A 17543-nucleotide genomic window follows, 5' to 3' on the forward strand; every position below is an offset into this window, starting at 1 on the left:
TCACATTTTGAGAAGATCATTTATAAAAGGATTTAGTAATTGAGATGTATAAATAGCTTGTGAATGAGTAATTGGATTATTTTCTACAGTTAAATTATTTGATTTTTTAAATTCTTCTGCTTCTTTAAATTGCTTTTCAATCTCATAATGCTCTTGTACTTTTTCAATCTTCATAATCATTTTAAAATCTAATTCATGTGATTTATTATATTTATATGAATAGTAAAATAATTTAACCAGTTCTTCTACTTCAGTTGCTTTTGGCCTATTAACTGGATTTGAATCCCAACACCTTTTAATTAAATCAATATAACATTTTGGTGCTTCTAAATCATTTATCTCAGGTCTAATTCCATTACATATATTTAAAGCTAAATTTTGATCATGTGCACAATTAAAAAATGGTTGTTTTCCGGTGGCTATAAAATACATTACCATACCAAGGCCATAGATATCTGCTGCTTCAGTATAATCCTTTCCTTTTAATACTTCAGGAGCTACGTAAGGCATAACTCCGTAAATTTGAGTTTGATTCATATTATATAGTCCTATATCTGAAATGTAAGGTATATTTTGATTTTGAATTAATATATTTCCTGCATGTAAATTATGATGGACCATGTGATTTTGATGAATTATTTTCAGGCCATATGTAATATTATATAATAATTTCATCTTGTACTCCCAGCTAAAAATTTTATTATTTTTAATTATCCAATTATCAAAACTTTCACCTTCTACATATTTAAGAACTATAATATATTCTTTTGTATCTGGATTTCGAGTTATTCCATATACATCAAGGATATAAGAATTTTTTACCGAATATATTTTAACCTATTAAAGTAAAAATTATTATATTATTAAGATTTGTATTAAACTATACCATATTAGTAAGTGAATTACTATACCTTTTCTAAAAATTCCTTGTTAATATTTTGAGAGATATGTAAGTATTTTAAAGCAACATTTTTATTTGTCGATTCTTTGATACCATTTTCCCATATTGCTGAATATACTATAGAAAAACCTCCTTTACCTATTTCCTTAATATTATTAAACTGACTGTATGGTATCAATTCACTATTATTTGTTGAGGTAATATGATGCTTTTTGGTAATATGATGCTTTTTAAAATTATCCTTATTGCTAGTAAAATTAAAGTCAAATTTAAAGGCATTACTGTTACTACTGTTACTTGAATCACTTTTTTCATTTATATTTATACTGGTAAAACCATAGTCTATTTGAAATGGTTTACACCAAGTACATGATGTTGTATTTAAGCATTTTTTGCCACATTTTTCGCAATATTCATCTTGAAGAATCGCAATATATTCTTTTGTATCTGGATTTTGAGTTAACCCATAAATTTTACGATTAAAATTATATTCTTTAATAGAGTATAGTTTAATAATCTGTTGAATGAAATTGGGTTATTATTATACCAAAAAAGCATTTTACTAAATAAAAAAAAGAAATTTCATACCTCATTTAAGTATTCGGTAGTTGTATTTTGAGAATTATGTAAATATTTTAAAGCAACTTTTTTGTTCTGACTCCTTATATATTTTATTTTATCTTTATCATAAACTAATGGTCCATTTTTCCATATTGCTGAATACACTATATCAGAATCTGTTTTGATTACTTCTTTAACATCACCAAACTGATCATATGTTGCCCATTCAAACATTATGTCACTATGAAAGTCGATTTTTAATTGCATCTCTTTAATAAATATATCAATCGTATAGTTTCCACTAGACCAACTTATAAAATTTTTTTTAATAGAATTTATTTCACATGGTTTACACCATTTAGTAAGTATATTCATATATTTTTTACTACACTTTTCACAATATCCATCTTGAAGAACCATTATATAATTTTGTGTATCCAATGGATTTTGAGTTATTCCATAAATTTTGCGAATTTCATCATCATTATATTTAATTGAATATCCTTTAGCCTATTTATAAATAATAAGTAATAAATTAATTTATAATAAATCGCATAATTATTCTTTTAATGAATTAATGAACATTCATACCTCGATTAAAAATTTATTAGTAATACCTTGAGAATTATAGCATTTTAAAGTAACAACATGATTTTTTCTTATCTGGTTCCTTGTATATTTATTTTCATATTCATTATAACATAATTGGCCACTCATCCATATTGCTGAATATATTGTAACCGAATCATTTTTAGCTATTTTGGCTATTTCTTTAATATCATTGAATTGATTGTACGGTATCCATTCAACCACTGTATCATTATAAGTGTCAATCTTTAATCGCATTTCTCGAATAAAATTATTGATTTTTTCATTTCTCCCGTCTAAAACTCTTTGAAAGGATTTTATTTGACATGGTTTACACCATTTATGCTCTAAATCTGTATATTTTTTATCGCATTTTTCACAATATCCATCTTGAAGGACCATAATAAACTCTTTCGTGTTTGGATTTTGAGACATTCCATAAATACTACGAATATCTGAATGCTTTTTAATGGAGTATATTTTAAAAATCTGTTAAATAAAAAACAATTGTTAATATAATAAAAATACTTTTTTATTTTAACTGATAAAGAAATTCATACCAATTCATCCGTGATATTTTGCAAAGAACCATACAGGTATTTTAATGTAATATTTTTATTCTGGGTTGCCTGGCTCCTTATATATTTCATTTTATCTTTATCATAATTTAGTGGACCATCCTTCCATATTGCTGAATATGTTATGCCAAAATCTATTTCTTTAATATTACTGAATTGATTATATGATATCCATTCAAATACTATATCAAATGGGTGATCGATTTTTAATTGCATTTTTTCAATGAAATCAACTTTTTCATTTCCACTGGTCCAGTGTACAAAATTTCCTTTAAATGAATTTATTTGGCATGATTTACACCATTTATAATCTTTTTCTGTGTATATTTTATTGCATTTCTCACAATGTGTTCCATATCGGAGAATTATAATATACTCTTTTGTATTTGGACTTTGAGTTATTCCATATATACTACTACAAATACCATCAGTATTATATTGTCTAATGGAGTATGTTTTGACAATCTGTTAAATAATATAAAGTTGTGAATATTATATTAAGTAAAATGAGATTAAACAAATAAAGAAATCTCGTACCTCATTCAGAAATTCATCAGTAATATTTTGAGAATGCAAACACTTTAAAGTAACTTTTACGTTTTTGCTTCGAGTATATTTATATTTATCTTTATCATAATTCAATGGACCATCTTTCCATATTGCTGAATGCACCGGAATAGAATCAATTTTAACTATTTCTTCAATATCATCAAATTGGTTATAAGGTATCCATTCAAGTATTATATCATATCCTGAAGTAATTTTTAATTGCATTTTTTGAATAAAATTGTTAATTATTTCATTTCCACTAGTCCAGTTTACAAAATTTTCTTTAAGAGAATTTATTTCACATGGCTTACACCAATTATTCGAATATTGTTTAAAACACTTTATGCAGTATCCATCTTGGAGAACTAAGATATACTCCTTTGTATTTGGACTTTGAGTTATTCCATACATATTACAAATATTATTAGAATTATATTTTTTAATGGAGTATGTTTTGGCAATCTGTTAAATAATATGAAGTTGTGATTATTATATTAAAAAAAAACTGACTGACTAGACAAATAAAGTAATTTCATACCTCATTTAGAAATTCATCAGTAATAATATTTTGAGAATTATGCAAACACTTTAAAGTAACTTTTTCGTTTTTGCTTCGAGTATATTTATATTTATCATAATCCAATGGACCATCTTTCCATATTGCTGAATGCACCGGAATAGAATCAATTTTAACTATTTCTTCAATATCATCAAATTGGTTATAAGGTATCCATTCAAGTATTATATCATATTCTGAAGTAATTTTTAATTGCATTTTTTGAATAAAATTGTTAATTATTTCATTTCCACTAGTCCAGTTTACAAAATTTTCTTTAAGAGAATTTATTTCACATGGCTTACACCAATTATTCGAATATTGTTTAAAACACTTTATGCAGTATCCATCTTGGAGAACTAAGATATACTCCTTTGTATTTGGACTTTGAGTTATTCCATACATATTACAAATATTATTAGAATTATATTTTTTAATGGAGTATGTTTTGGCAATCTGTTAAATAATATGAAGTTGTGATTATTATATTAAAAAAAAACTGACTGACTAGACAAATAAAGTAATTTCATATATACCTCATTTAGAAATTCATCAGTAATAATATTTTGAGAATTATGCAAACACTTTAAAGTAACTATTTCGTTTTTGCTTCGAGTATATTTATATTTATCATAATCCAATGGACCATCTTTCCATATTGCTGAATGCACCGGAATAGAATCAATTTTAACTATTTCTTCAATATCATCAAATTGGTTATAAGGTATCCATTCAAGTATTATATCATATCCTGAAGTAATTTTTAATTGCATTTTTTGAATAAAATTGTTAATTATTTCATTTCCACTAGTCCAGTTTACAAAATTTTCTTTAAGAGAATTTATTTCACATGGCTTACACCAATTATTCGAATATTGTTTAAAACACTTTATGCAGTATCCATCTTGGAGAACTAAGATATACTCCTTTGTATTTGGACTTTGAGTTATTCCATACATATTACAAATATTATTAGAATTATATTTTTTAATGGAGTATGTTTTGGCAATCTGTTAAATAATATGAAGTTGTGATTATTATATTAGAAAAAACTGACTGACTAGACAAATAAAGTAATTTCATACCTCATTTAGAAATTCATCAGTAATATTTTGAGAATTATGCAAACACTTTAAAGTAACTTTTTCGTTTTTGCTTCGAGTATATTTATATTTATCATAATTCAATGGACCATCTTTCCATATTGCTGAATGAATACTATTGTTTTTTATTGCTTCGGCAACTCCATTTTTATTTATTTCTTTAATATTGTCAAATTGATTATAAGGTATCCATTCAGCCACAATATCAGTTTGATAATTAATTTTTAATTGCATTTTTTGAATGAAATTATCGATTTCTTTATTTCCACTGGTCCAGTTTGTAAAATTTTCTCTAAGACAATTTATTTCACATGACTCACACCATTTAGCAAATATATATTTATATTTTTTGTCACATTTTTCACAATATTCACTATTGGTTTCAAGAACCATGATGTAGTCTTTTGTATCTGGACTTTGAGTTATTCCATATATATTACGAATATTATTTTGCTTTTTAATAGAATATGTCTTAATAATCTGTAAATAAAATAAAATTATTATTATACGAAAAAATATAACAATAATTAACAAGATAAATAAAGTACATATTTCATACCTTATTCAAAAATTCATCAGTAATATTTTGAAAATTATGTAAACATTTTAAGATAACTCCTTTATTTTGATTTCGAATATATTCATTTTTGCTTTCATCATAATCTAATTGACCTTCCTTCCATATTGCTGAGTATACTGAAGCCAAATTATTTATAACTATTTCTTTAATATTATTGAATTGATCGTATGGTATCCATTCAGTCACAATATCGGTCTGATAATTAATTTTTAATTGCATTTCTTGAATGAAATTATCAATTTTTTCATTTCCACTAGTCCAGTTTGTGAAGTTTTCTTTTAGAAAATTTATTTGACATAGTTTACACCATTTATCTATGATATTTATATAACATTTTTCACAAAACAATCCTTTTTGTAGAACCATAAAATATTCTTTTGTTTTTGGGCTTTGAGTTATTCCATATATGTTGCGCATATTATCATTGATTTTAATTGAATATTTTTTAGCCTATTAAAATAAATAAGAAATTATTATAATGAATAAAAAATAATAAAATTATATTAATAGTGAAATCTTACCTCGTTTAGGAAATCATTAATAATATCTTTTGAGTTATGTAAACCTTTTAAAATAATCTGTCTATTTTGATTACTTTGAAGCCTTTTATACTTATTTTCTCCTTTAAGATATATTAACATATTATTCTTCCATTTTGATGAATACATTGTGAAATTATCATTTATACTTAGTATTTCCTCAATATCAATGAATTGATCATATGGTATCCATTCAAATACTATTTCCAATGGATTGTCAATTTTTAATTGCATTTCTTGAATGAAATTATCAATCATTCTATTTCCACTAGTCCAATTTGCAAAATTTTCTTTAAGATAATTTATTTCACAAAATTTACACCATTCTTCTTTCTTAATACATTTTTCACAATTTGCATATTGAAGAATTATTATATACTCTTTTGTATTTGGATTTTGAGATATTCCATAAATATTACGAATATTGTTATCTTGATTTTTAATGGAGTATGTTTTACCAATCTATTAAACGAAATAATAAAGTTACAATTAAATTAAAATATTTACTAATAAACAAAGAATTTCTTACCTCATTTAGAATCTCATTAGTGATATTTTGTAAGTTGTATAAGTATTTTAAAGCAACTTCTTTATTTTGGCTACTCTGACTCCTCCTATACACACTTTTATCCTTATCATAATTTAATGGACCATCACTCCATATTGCTTTAGTAAACCCATCTTCATTTATTTCTTTGATATCATTGAATTGATTGTATGATACCCATTCAAATATTATATCTAATGGGCTTTCAATTCTTAATTGCATTTCCTGAATGAAGCTGTTAATCTTTTCATTTTCATTGGTCCAGTTTGTAAAGTTTTCTTTAAGAGAATTTTTCTGACATGATTTGCACCAATTGTAATTTGCATTTGTATATTTTTGATTGCATTTTTCACAATATCCATTTTGAAGAACTATTATGTAATCATTTGTATTTGGATTTTGAGATATTCCAAATATATCTTGATTATCTTCATCATCTTGTAAATTAACCTATTAAAAAAAAAATTAGTATTGAATTATGAGAATTTCTAATTTAAAATAGAGACATTACATACCTTATTTAAAAACTCTCCAGCTTTATCTTGCAAATTTTGAAAACATTTTAAAGAAACTTTTTTATTTTTCAATCTTATATATTCCTTTTTATCACTATGATAATACAATGGACCATCCTTCCATTTTGCCAAATATATAGTAAGATCATTTTCAACTAGTATTTCATTAATATCATCAAACTGATTATATGGAATCCATTCAAATATGATGTCTTTATAATCATTAATTTCTGATTGCATTCCTTGAATGAAATTATCAATTTTTTCATTTCCACTGGTCCAGTTTGTAAAGTTTTCTTTAAGTAAATTTATTTGACATGACTTACACCCGTTTGTGTATAAATTATCGCATCTTTCACAATATTTCTCTTTCTCAAGAACCATAATATACTCTTTTGTATTTGGATTTTGTGATATTCCATATATTTTGCGGATTCCAAATTGATGAAATTTAATTGAATATTCGTTGGCCTATTATAAAATAAATAATTAATATTTCAAAAAAATCAAAAATAAAAAAAATATTTAATTAACGAATAAAGAAATTTATACCTCGTTTAGAAATTCATCAATATTATATTGTGAGAATTTTAAAGAAACTTTTATATTCTTAGCCCTTATATATTTTATTTGAAAAAAACTAAATCCTAATCGACCATCCGTCCATATTGCATTAGCAAAATCATTTATTTTGTTAATATTATTGAATTGATCGTATGGTATCCATTCAAATAATATATCACTAAAAGAATCAATTTTTGATCGCATTTTTTGAATGAAATTATTAATTTTTTCATTATCACTGATTGTGGTATAATTTTTAAGAGAATTTATTTGACATGGTTTACACCATTTCCATATTTTATCTGTATATTCGTTGCCACATTCTTCACATAAATTTGACATTTTACCACATATACTGCACTGTTTATATGTATATACCAAATAAGTTATAAAATTATAATTTCAGAATTCAAAGAAAAAATAAAATTTTAAAGGAGGGTATTGTGGAAACAGCGACGCCTCCGCCGACGTTATATAAGGGGTTTTTTTAAAATCGCGATCGGCACAAAAACAAAAAGGGAAACAATCGTTACAATCAACTTATTTAATTATAGTAATTTCAACAAAGTAAAAACGCCGAACTGTATACAGGATAATATCCTGTATATACTGTATATGGTTAGATTTTTCAGATTAAATGATAGTACGACAATTTGTTTCGGGAATGATAAAAATGGAAATAAAATAAAATAAAAATAGATATTTGATAATTAAAATTCCCATTTACTGATTAAAATGGTCATCTGCATGAATCATAATGTTGTTTTTAAATATAGTAATTCCGCCAACAAAATTTTCATGTACAATAAAAAAAATGCTATATTCAATAATATTAAGCAAGTCGTAGAATAATCGTTATAAACCTTATACTGTAGTATTTATTTTGTTCACTTTATTTTAGATTCACTTTTTGAAAAAAAAAAAGATTAAAATCATATTTTTTATTAAATTTTTTGAAAAATTTTACATATAATTTTTCGAAGAACGTAATCTTCAACACCTTTTAGGTTGCGGTCAACAAAGTGACAGAACAGTTAGTTATACAGAAAAATTTTTAATTTTATTAAATGAGGTTTTACAATTTGAAAAAAAAGATCAAGTGACAGGTGCAAATTTAAACGAACAAAGTTGATTTTAATGATCAAATTTTCCTTCCTATCAAATATTGCCAATCTTTAAACTGTAATACTTTATTAATAGCAAAAGGACAAGAATTACCGTATATCGTGGGCAACAGTATCTTGGGTGGCTGGGTATCGTGCGAATTTCGGAAGTTTTGCCCTGTACCCTCCCCCCCCCCTATTACACGAATTTTTACTATTAATAGAGGGTGTTTAAAACTTACAAAATAATTAGGGTATTGTTACACGTCAACCCTAAGGTTTTTGTTGGATTATTTATATAATAAAATCAGTGGAGAATGTGACTTAGGGGGTACTATACATGGGGTACTATGGCCCGATTGGCCCGTGATATAGGGTAATATTATGTCCATATTATCGTCATGTCGCACAAATCTATTAGAAACAACGAAAATAGACAATCCTCAAAACAAAAAACTATCAAAACCGGATCTATATCCGATTTTATATAGTGTCATATGAAATTGCACGACGATCTATAGGTACATCGAAAATTAAGTTTATTGTAGCACGTAACATCGATTTTATTAGTAAATGGTTTGCGTCGAATCATTTGACCCGTTATAGCATACACCGATTGAAAATCCGATAATTAAACCTTATTTGTAGATGAATGGTCGTTTGATTTATTCAGTTCTTTGAAGACCTTGCGCCGTTTTTTATTATTCCTTTTAAAGAAAATAATAAATATGTAATAATACCTCACCTTCACAAGGTTATTTTACTAAGGAATATAAATTTTCTCATAGTCATGTGAAATAAAATAAAAATGTATTGTATTACAGTATATGTTGTTCAGCTTAATTTTTTCCCCGTTCCTTTCTTGTTTTTTTTGAAACTATATAAGAAATTTATTTGTTTATGAATGCTGGTTCACAATCATGCAATTAAACAAGTTCTTGACAAGTTAAAAAAAAAAAAAATATTATCTGACGGGTACAAGATCATCAGTTAAACATTGTAACTATATATTTATTTCTATTGCACAGAATAAATGATACTGATGTACCTGTAAAATTTTTTTTTGATTTTAAGTCATCTGATTCCGCAGTGTAACCATTTCTTATAGGTACCGTATATACGCAAATTTTAGATAAATTAAATAAAAATTAAAGGTATATGCGCAAGAAAACATGTTGATTTTCCATATAAAGTAAAGCATTATCTAATATATTTTAAAAATAAAGTAAATTTACTACAATTGTAGAAAAAAAAAAATCAAAATTACTTATTTTCAATAACTGAAAATTTTATTTTATCGCAGCGGTTTTCAAAATTCTGTGTACGTTGTGATTACTCGAGCGATTATAATTACAGGACGATTATAGGACAACATTGTCCAATTTTTGTCCGGTAATTGTTCTGTAATCTAATGATTTTTTTATCAGATGATCTATAGGGACTAACACAATTTTGAAAAGCGCGATAATAATCTTTGGGAATATGCGCTGGAAAGTGGAAACTACGCATGTTACCTTTGGAATATCAGATATACGCCGACATGCGTGTTACTTTTAGGAAACATGCGCAATAATTAATACAGGTCGGTGGGTTGTGGGTACCAGCAGGTGCTTTATTATTTTTTAGGTATGAAAGCTTTAATAACCGCTTACCGTACCTGTTTCTCTGGATATACTATATAAATACAACCAAACTTACAGGTTACCTATATTATTTTTGGGAAATTTTTTATAAAACTAGTTTTCATTTCGTCTATAATACTACTGTAAAATACTAAAATATATTATCAATGTCCTTTAAATTACGATTTTACATCTTAAAAAAATTTACATTAAAGATTTATTTAATTATTTCAAAATAAATTAAAAATTCAACCAGTTATAAAGTGGTTTTCAGTATATTTCGCATTTTTTTTTTTTTTGAGGCTAGATTGCGCTTACGATTTAGTAGTACTGTAGTATTGAAAAAAATTACTTTTAAAATAAGATTCATTCCGTAATTTAATGTGATCAATCATACCCAAAGGTTATTCATGTGATATTATAATTCCTATGGTTTTCGATTCGGATTCGGTACGATCGGTACGCTTACGGACCTGTACATAATTAATAAGAGTAATACGAAAAGTCGAAAAGGGGTCAACCATAGTATGTCACGTGAAATAATCTACTCTACAACATGATTTGTAAAATACTACTGCTGCGTATGTATAGATATTATTTTCGCGTATATAGAATAATATTTCGCTTATGAAGTTACTCACCCAAAAGAAGAATATTATCTCCACTTGTTTTACACGAAAAATATTATTATCTTTGCTCATTGTTTCACGCAAAAAATATTATCTCGCACTATATAAACTATGGATATTGATTTTGTTAATAGAGGAGATGTCATTTATGAAGAGGATCTTATTGAGGTATTGTTAGGTGAATATTTACGGAAATATTAGCATATTTTTATAGCCAATGATTGTGAAGAAGACAATAATAAGAAAGTAAGTTGGCTTTAAAGCTTAAAGCAAGAAAGCAAGAGGGGAAAAGATTTAGTTTTTAGTATTAAAAGAACGTGAACTTGCTTTAAGGGAACCTGAAATAAAAATAATTGTGAAAAGGCCAATTAAGACTAGTAATAATTAAAGATTTTAATAAAAAATTCACAATAACTTAATATGGCAGTTGATATAAGTACAAATGTACAATACTTTTCTCGATTGATAATATACACTATTACAGTTGAGTATAGTTTTGTTATCTTAATCATACTTAATATCGATTTCACACCATACTATCGTCTTACCGAATTAATAATACCTTACTTATTGTATCATATCGCACCATACTACTTTACTATATACTCTCTTGTACCTGTAACTTATCTACATCGTATCTGTACAAAACCGAATCGTTCTATGATTATAAAGCACGCAACAAATCTTTTTAATTTTAAATATATCCAACTTAGACTTATTCTCAATTGAAACGAATGATTATAATGAAAGTAAAGGCGTTGCCTACGTCACTTTTAAGTTCGTATAATATTTTGTTTCGTTTTGTTTATTTTCTTATTTTTGACTTTTATTATATATATATTTCTAATACCTGTATCTGATTACTCGCGAAACTAATACGTATCAATAGATATTAAAATTAACATTTTATTCTTTTCCGGCTACATACCTCTTCGCCTGATAAAGATAAATTAGTCGATTTCGACTTGGATAAAATCGATGACAAGCCTTTGGAAAGTATTTGGAAATATTTAAAATATCTAAAGAATATAATTTAGTATCAAAGCAAATTAATAATAGAGTAACAAATCAGTATATAGGATTAATTTATTACGAAAATATGTTAATCGTTTAAATTTAAACGTTTTTTACATGGTAGAACGTAATATTTCTTTTAATTAGTATCTTCATAATTATAACCTTAATGAAGTTATTATCAAAATTACAATTTATTGGAGAGGAATTACGTAAGAAAGAGACGTATTTACGATCCATTGTCATATTTTTAATCAGAGGTAAAGATTTATAGAATCTAAAAACACTTATATTAAACCCAATATACAGTACAAGTGGTTACAGCTGTAGATCGTAAGAATTTGTTAGACGCGATAGTATTTCCAGCGACTGGTTTTCATGATATTCCTAATCAATGTATTGGTGCTGATTTGATGGTAACGATTTTTACATATGTATATCTAAATTATTATTCACATATGGTTTTAAATTATTTGTGAATAAAATTTATCTTTAAAGAAAAATTAATTTTTTTTTTAATAATATATTATGAACGCTCAACTCCCCAAGAAATCAAAGACCCAATACAGTTGATTACGTAACAATGGTGGATATTTAATCATTTTTTTATGAATTATATCTTATCAGATAAACTTGGTACAATTGCAATTTCCCATTTAGAAAGCAAAATTATTTTGATTCTAGTGTATTTAATGGACGCGCAATTACATTCAGAAGCGGTAAATTTCCCAAAAACTGGAAAACTAGTAATACTTTTATCTGAACTTTGCGCTAATACATTTCCAGATTTTACGGAAAAGGATGATAAACCTACTTATTGATTTAACAGAGTTCTCAGTATTTTATATTGTTCTATTAAAGGAGTGTTTAATCCTTGTACTCATAGTTCTTGATGATAGATTATATGTTGAAGAATATAAAGTTTATATTGGGAGGATGCACGAAAGATCAAAAGTACATATGATGCGGATATAATAGGATTAATGAATTAATATAGTGTTAAAACTGAATTTGGGATAACCAATGGATATATCAGGACCCAGAAATAATATATATAGGGGTCAGGTGATGAAAAAATTTTTTTACTATGAGCTGTACGCATTTTTTCAGGGCCGGAATTATGATAATGTCAGTCGGTTACTATAATAGGAAATAAAATTCTGACTGAAATTATCAAAAATTATCTAAAAAAGGAAAGATTTTCATGATTTTTTAGTTCAAAATACGCAAACTCAAACCTGACCCTTTTATATATATTTCTGGGTCCTGATATATCGTGAATACAGTTATAAGAATCAATAAAAGAAATCTGGGTATAACAAAATCTATTATAGATACATTTACTTCAATTAGACAGCATTATCGAAAATATTCGAAGAATTTTATGGCAAAGGAACTACCAGGATCTCGTAATTGAATGAAAAGTTGCCGTTTGGTATTATATGACATATCAACCTGCTGAATTGAAAAATAATTCCGAAAGTATGATTTCGTTCCTTGGATACGACATTGCTTGTAATCCAACGGTAATAACGCTGACGCTTGAACTAAAAATAATCGTATGATTTCGTTTCTTTGGATAGTAAATAATTGTATATTATCTATACGGGCGTGCTTAATGATGTGGCGCTTTGCGCCACATCAAATCATTATTAAGCACGCTCATACAATAACAATATTATTATTCGGACCAGAATGACCATCATATTAATTAAATTCCATAAGCTTTATATTAAATAATAATTGTTAAGAAATTTTACTATAATTGAGTCGATTATAATCGATCAATGATTGGAATTATAGAATTTTATAAAAAAACTTTTTTTAAATTTTTATTCTAATAAAAATTATTGTTTGATTACAATCAATTTATATTAATAGATACAGTATAACTTTTTATTCGAATATCACGATCAATTATCATTCAATAATCGATTATGTTTTTTTTAAGTCAATTAAATTCCCTAGAAGCTCTAGATGTTAAAATGCATATAATCTAGTTAATCTAGTAGAGAAAAGGGCCTATGCTTTCATTTATTATCGCAGATTACATGATTACGGATTATCGCAAATTTCTTATTACGTTAATAATATAAAAATTTTATTTGTAAACAATTTAATATGAATAAATAAAAAACAGAGACATGATATATAAACCTATAACTGATAAGTAATAAATACAATAACCTAATATTATAATAATGTTTATATTTAGTCATACTAATTTCTTAATCTTTATAATATGAAAGAACTCATTCGACGCTATTTTCGTCATCTTGTTCTTGACTAATTTCACGAAGAACTATTAAATAAATAAAATAATAAATAAAATTAAGTTAAAATATTGATAAATAAAAAAAAACTTATAAAATAATTAATATCTTACTTGATTCATCTAATTGGCAATCAAGACAATCTGAAACTATAAATTAATTAAAACAACGTTAAAAAAAAAATATATAATTATTATAATATATCAAATCAAACAATAAAATACTTACTTTGATGTTGTATTTATTATTAAAAGGGTATTTTTTAATAGTTAGTATATAAAAAAAAAATTTCTAGATCAAAGTAGATAAAATTAAATTACCTGAATTTATTGGTTCTGGAAGATCTTTGAAATTTAAAAGTCTACTAGTATAGACAGCTTGTGGATGTGTTTGAATATCGCTAGATATTTTTTTATCTGTTCTGTTTAATCTGATTTTATCATCATATTCATCCACTTCAGAACGAACCTCACTATCTTTATTCGTTTTTATACCTAATTTATGGAATATTTGAAAAAATTCTTTAGTAGTTAATCTACTTTTTGCTTTAACATCCCATTTACTTAATATTTGAAATAGCTCCTTAGCTGTTGGTCTATTTTCTGGTTTAGCATCCCAACATTTAGCAATTAAAGCTGTAAGTAATTTTGGTGTATATTTAAAAATACTTGGTCTAATTCCTTTACATATTCTAACAGCTAAAACTTCATCATGAGGGATATCATTAAAAGGAATTTCTTCAGATATATATTCATTCATCATTATTCCAAATGAATAAATATCAGATGCTTTTGTATATTGTTTTCCACGTATAACTTCTGGTGCAACATAAGGTAATACTCCATAAATTCCATCTTTTTTTAATTGCTTTTCTGGTTGACACATTCCCAAATCACTTATTAATGAACCAGAAATACCAAATAATATATTGCCTGAATGAAAATCTTTATGAACTTTATCAGCATTATGAATATCCAGAAGTCCACTTGAAATAGAAAACAAATGATGAATTTTTGAATAATAATTATTTGATCTTCTCAAATAATTATTTCTCAAATTTCCGTCTTTACAAAATTCTAAAACCATCATATAATCTTTAGTATCTGGATCTTGCGTTATCCCGTAACAGGGAATAACATCATAAAGATAAATTTGAAGATGAGATTTAATCTAAAAAAAAAAAAAATTATTTTAAATTTATAGACAATTTTAAATAAATAAAACAAATTTCTTATTTTAAATTACCTCATTTAAAAATTCTGTACTTATACAAGAAGAATCATCTAAACTCTTTAATGCAAATTTATTAAGTCTTATCCTTTCCCATCTTTTATTTTCAATATCCCAAGAATAGATATAACCCTCAGGCCATCTAGCAGAAAAAATTTTACCATAACCGCCTCTGGTAATATAAGTGACATCTTCAAAATTCTTAAAAGGTATCCATTCAAGACATTTTTTATGATATACAGCGTCAAGTTGAGCATGTTGTATCAATTCATCAACATAATCATTTCCGCTAGTCCAATTTTTAAAATTTTCTTTAAATCTTTTAGCATTACAAGGTCGACACCAATGACCACCAGTCCCAGGTTCATTACATTCTCCACATATTCCATAAACTTGTTCTCTTTTTTCTAAATCTTTTATATCAACTACTCTTTCATCTAACTCACCAATATCAGAAATTGTAACATGATACTTTTCAAAATAAATATTTAAAAAAATTAATAAAAATTCGATAATATATTAAATATAAAATAGTATTGTTTTTAACCTGATATTCATCTGGATCGACATCCTTCCATAAATTTTTTGGATTTTCGAAGTTCATTTTTGATATTGGATTTTATATTAAAAATTTTTTTTATCCGTAAAATTTTTTTTTTAAAAAAAAAAAAATGCAAGCTTATAAATTATTAAATTATCGTGTAACGTTATGAACTAGATTAGGATTGCAAAATAAACTTAGCAATGTTGCAAATGATCACCATAATGCGTAAACAATTAACTTTATGTTTAATCGGGCAATTCCGGATAAATTATAATCAGGTGATTAAAATCATCAAAAAATTATGGACAAATATGGAAGCCTCGTTGTATAATTCAGCTTGCTCTTGAAAAACAATTTCAATTACTAAAAAGAAAAAAAGAGAATATATTTCTTCTAATTATATAGATAGTTTTATTTTTACTAATAAATTTTCAACTAATTTTGATTTTATAGAAACTAATTTAGAATATCTTAGAAACAAAATATATTTCAGTGGAGATATTTTGGGTTTTATACTGCACGTTAACTACGTGTCTTTGTTTTTTTAATTAATTTTGTTCTTTATAAAAGTGGCCTTGTTAGCAAGCACTTGACACGGGGTTGGTCTGTGATTAGTCTTTTTAGATTTTTTGGGCAGTGTATTTTACTTTAAATTCATCATGTATCACTTTTTATTTATAATTAGTATATAGAATTTAATAAAGTTTGATAAACAACATGCGGCTTCTTTTGAAGTCTCTTTAGCATTAAAAAAAAAAAATAAGTTATGATCAATTTTAAACTTTGCATATTGGAAGAGAATGCTATAACAAAAATTTTATTATATCAAACAAATTTTTGTGACATGACCACTGACTGATAATAATTGTAATTATTCTAATTAATCTAATCTATTACTTTCAGCATCTTGCAAGGGTAATCTTTGAATGTCCAAATCATTAAACATCGGCTGGCTAAAAAATTGTGTTAGTATTCACCTTGTTTTAATTTGAATATTTCTTCTTCGGTCATAGTATCAAAAAAATCTTCTATTGGAGCAATATCAGAACTTACGTTATAATCCGTATGAGTAACAGTAGGAACACCAAGAATTTCTACAAGCTTTTTTCTTCTTGATAATTTTTGTTCTGCTTCACCTGTATTCGCTCGATTATTTGGAGATAATTCATTTCGCAATAGTGCAACAGCTCGATCTCTGGTAGTAGTGAGCTTTTTCCTTCACCAAAAAAGAAAAACTGCCAATGAGCTTGCAAGTCGGTTAAAACTGCTAACACAGGATATCGAGATTTTAAATCTGCTGCAACTAGTTCTGCCATAGCTTGATATACATTTACTCTATCAACCTCTTTTTTTAATCCAAAAAGAATTCGGATATTGAACTCTGAGAGGAATGACTTGACAGAACACTTGTCTGAAATATCAGCATCGGTCGTGCCGGTAAGTTTTATTGGCAGGAGATCAAAAAGTGTATCAAGATAATTATTATCATTGGTTGTATCAATGAGTTCGAGATCCCGATTAATCCAGGCAACTTGGAGTACGGTATC

The 17543-nt window shown here is 26.0% G+C and overlaps 2 protein-coding genes across 2 annotated transcripts; both read right to left on the reverse strand.

The window, feature by feature from the left end:
* Window positions 1–7923, reverse strand: OCT59_021329 (uncharacterized protein; the record flags this gene model as incomplete). Its single annotated transcript, XM_066149800.1, has 5 exons — window positions 1–292; window positions 431–837; window positions 3166–3290; window positions 5722–5866; window positions 7570–7923. The coding sequence occupies 5 exons, from the start codon at window positions 7921–7923 to the stop codon at window positions 1–3; spliced, it is 1323 nt and encodes a 440-aa protein (XP_065990669.1).
* Window positions 7924–14201: 6278 nt separating this feature from the next.
* Window positions 14202–16056, reverse strand: OCT59_021330 (uncharacterized protein; the record flags this gene model as incomplete). The annotated part of the gene is made up of 6 exons (XM_025333887.2): window positions 14202–14251; window positions 14336–14365; window positions 14543–15392; window positions 15468–15505; window positions 15614–15923; window positions 16000–16056. 6 exons carry the CDS (start codon window positions 16054–16056, stop codon window positions 14202–14204), a joined length of 1335 nt encoding a protein of 444 aa, XP_025188264.2.
* Window positions 16057–17543: the final 1487 nt, after the last annotated feature.

The sequence above is a fragment of the Rhizophagus irregularis genome, chromosome 3 (genome assembly GCF_026210795.1).
Source record: "Rhizophagus irregularis chromosome 3, complete sequence".
In the NCBI taxonomy this organism is placed as follows: domain Eukaryota; kingdom Fungi; phylum Glomeromycota; class Glomeromycetes; order Glomerales; family Glomeraceae; genus Rhizophagus; species Rhizophagus irregularis.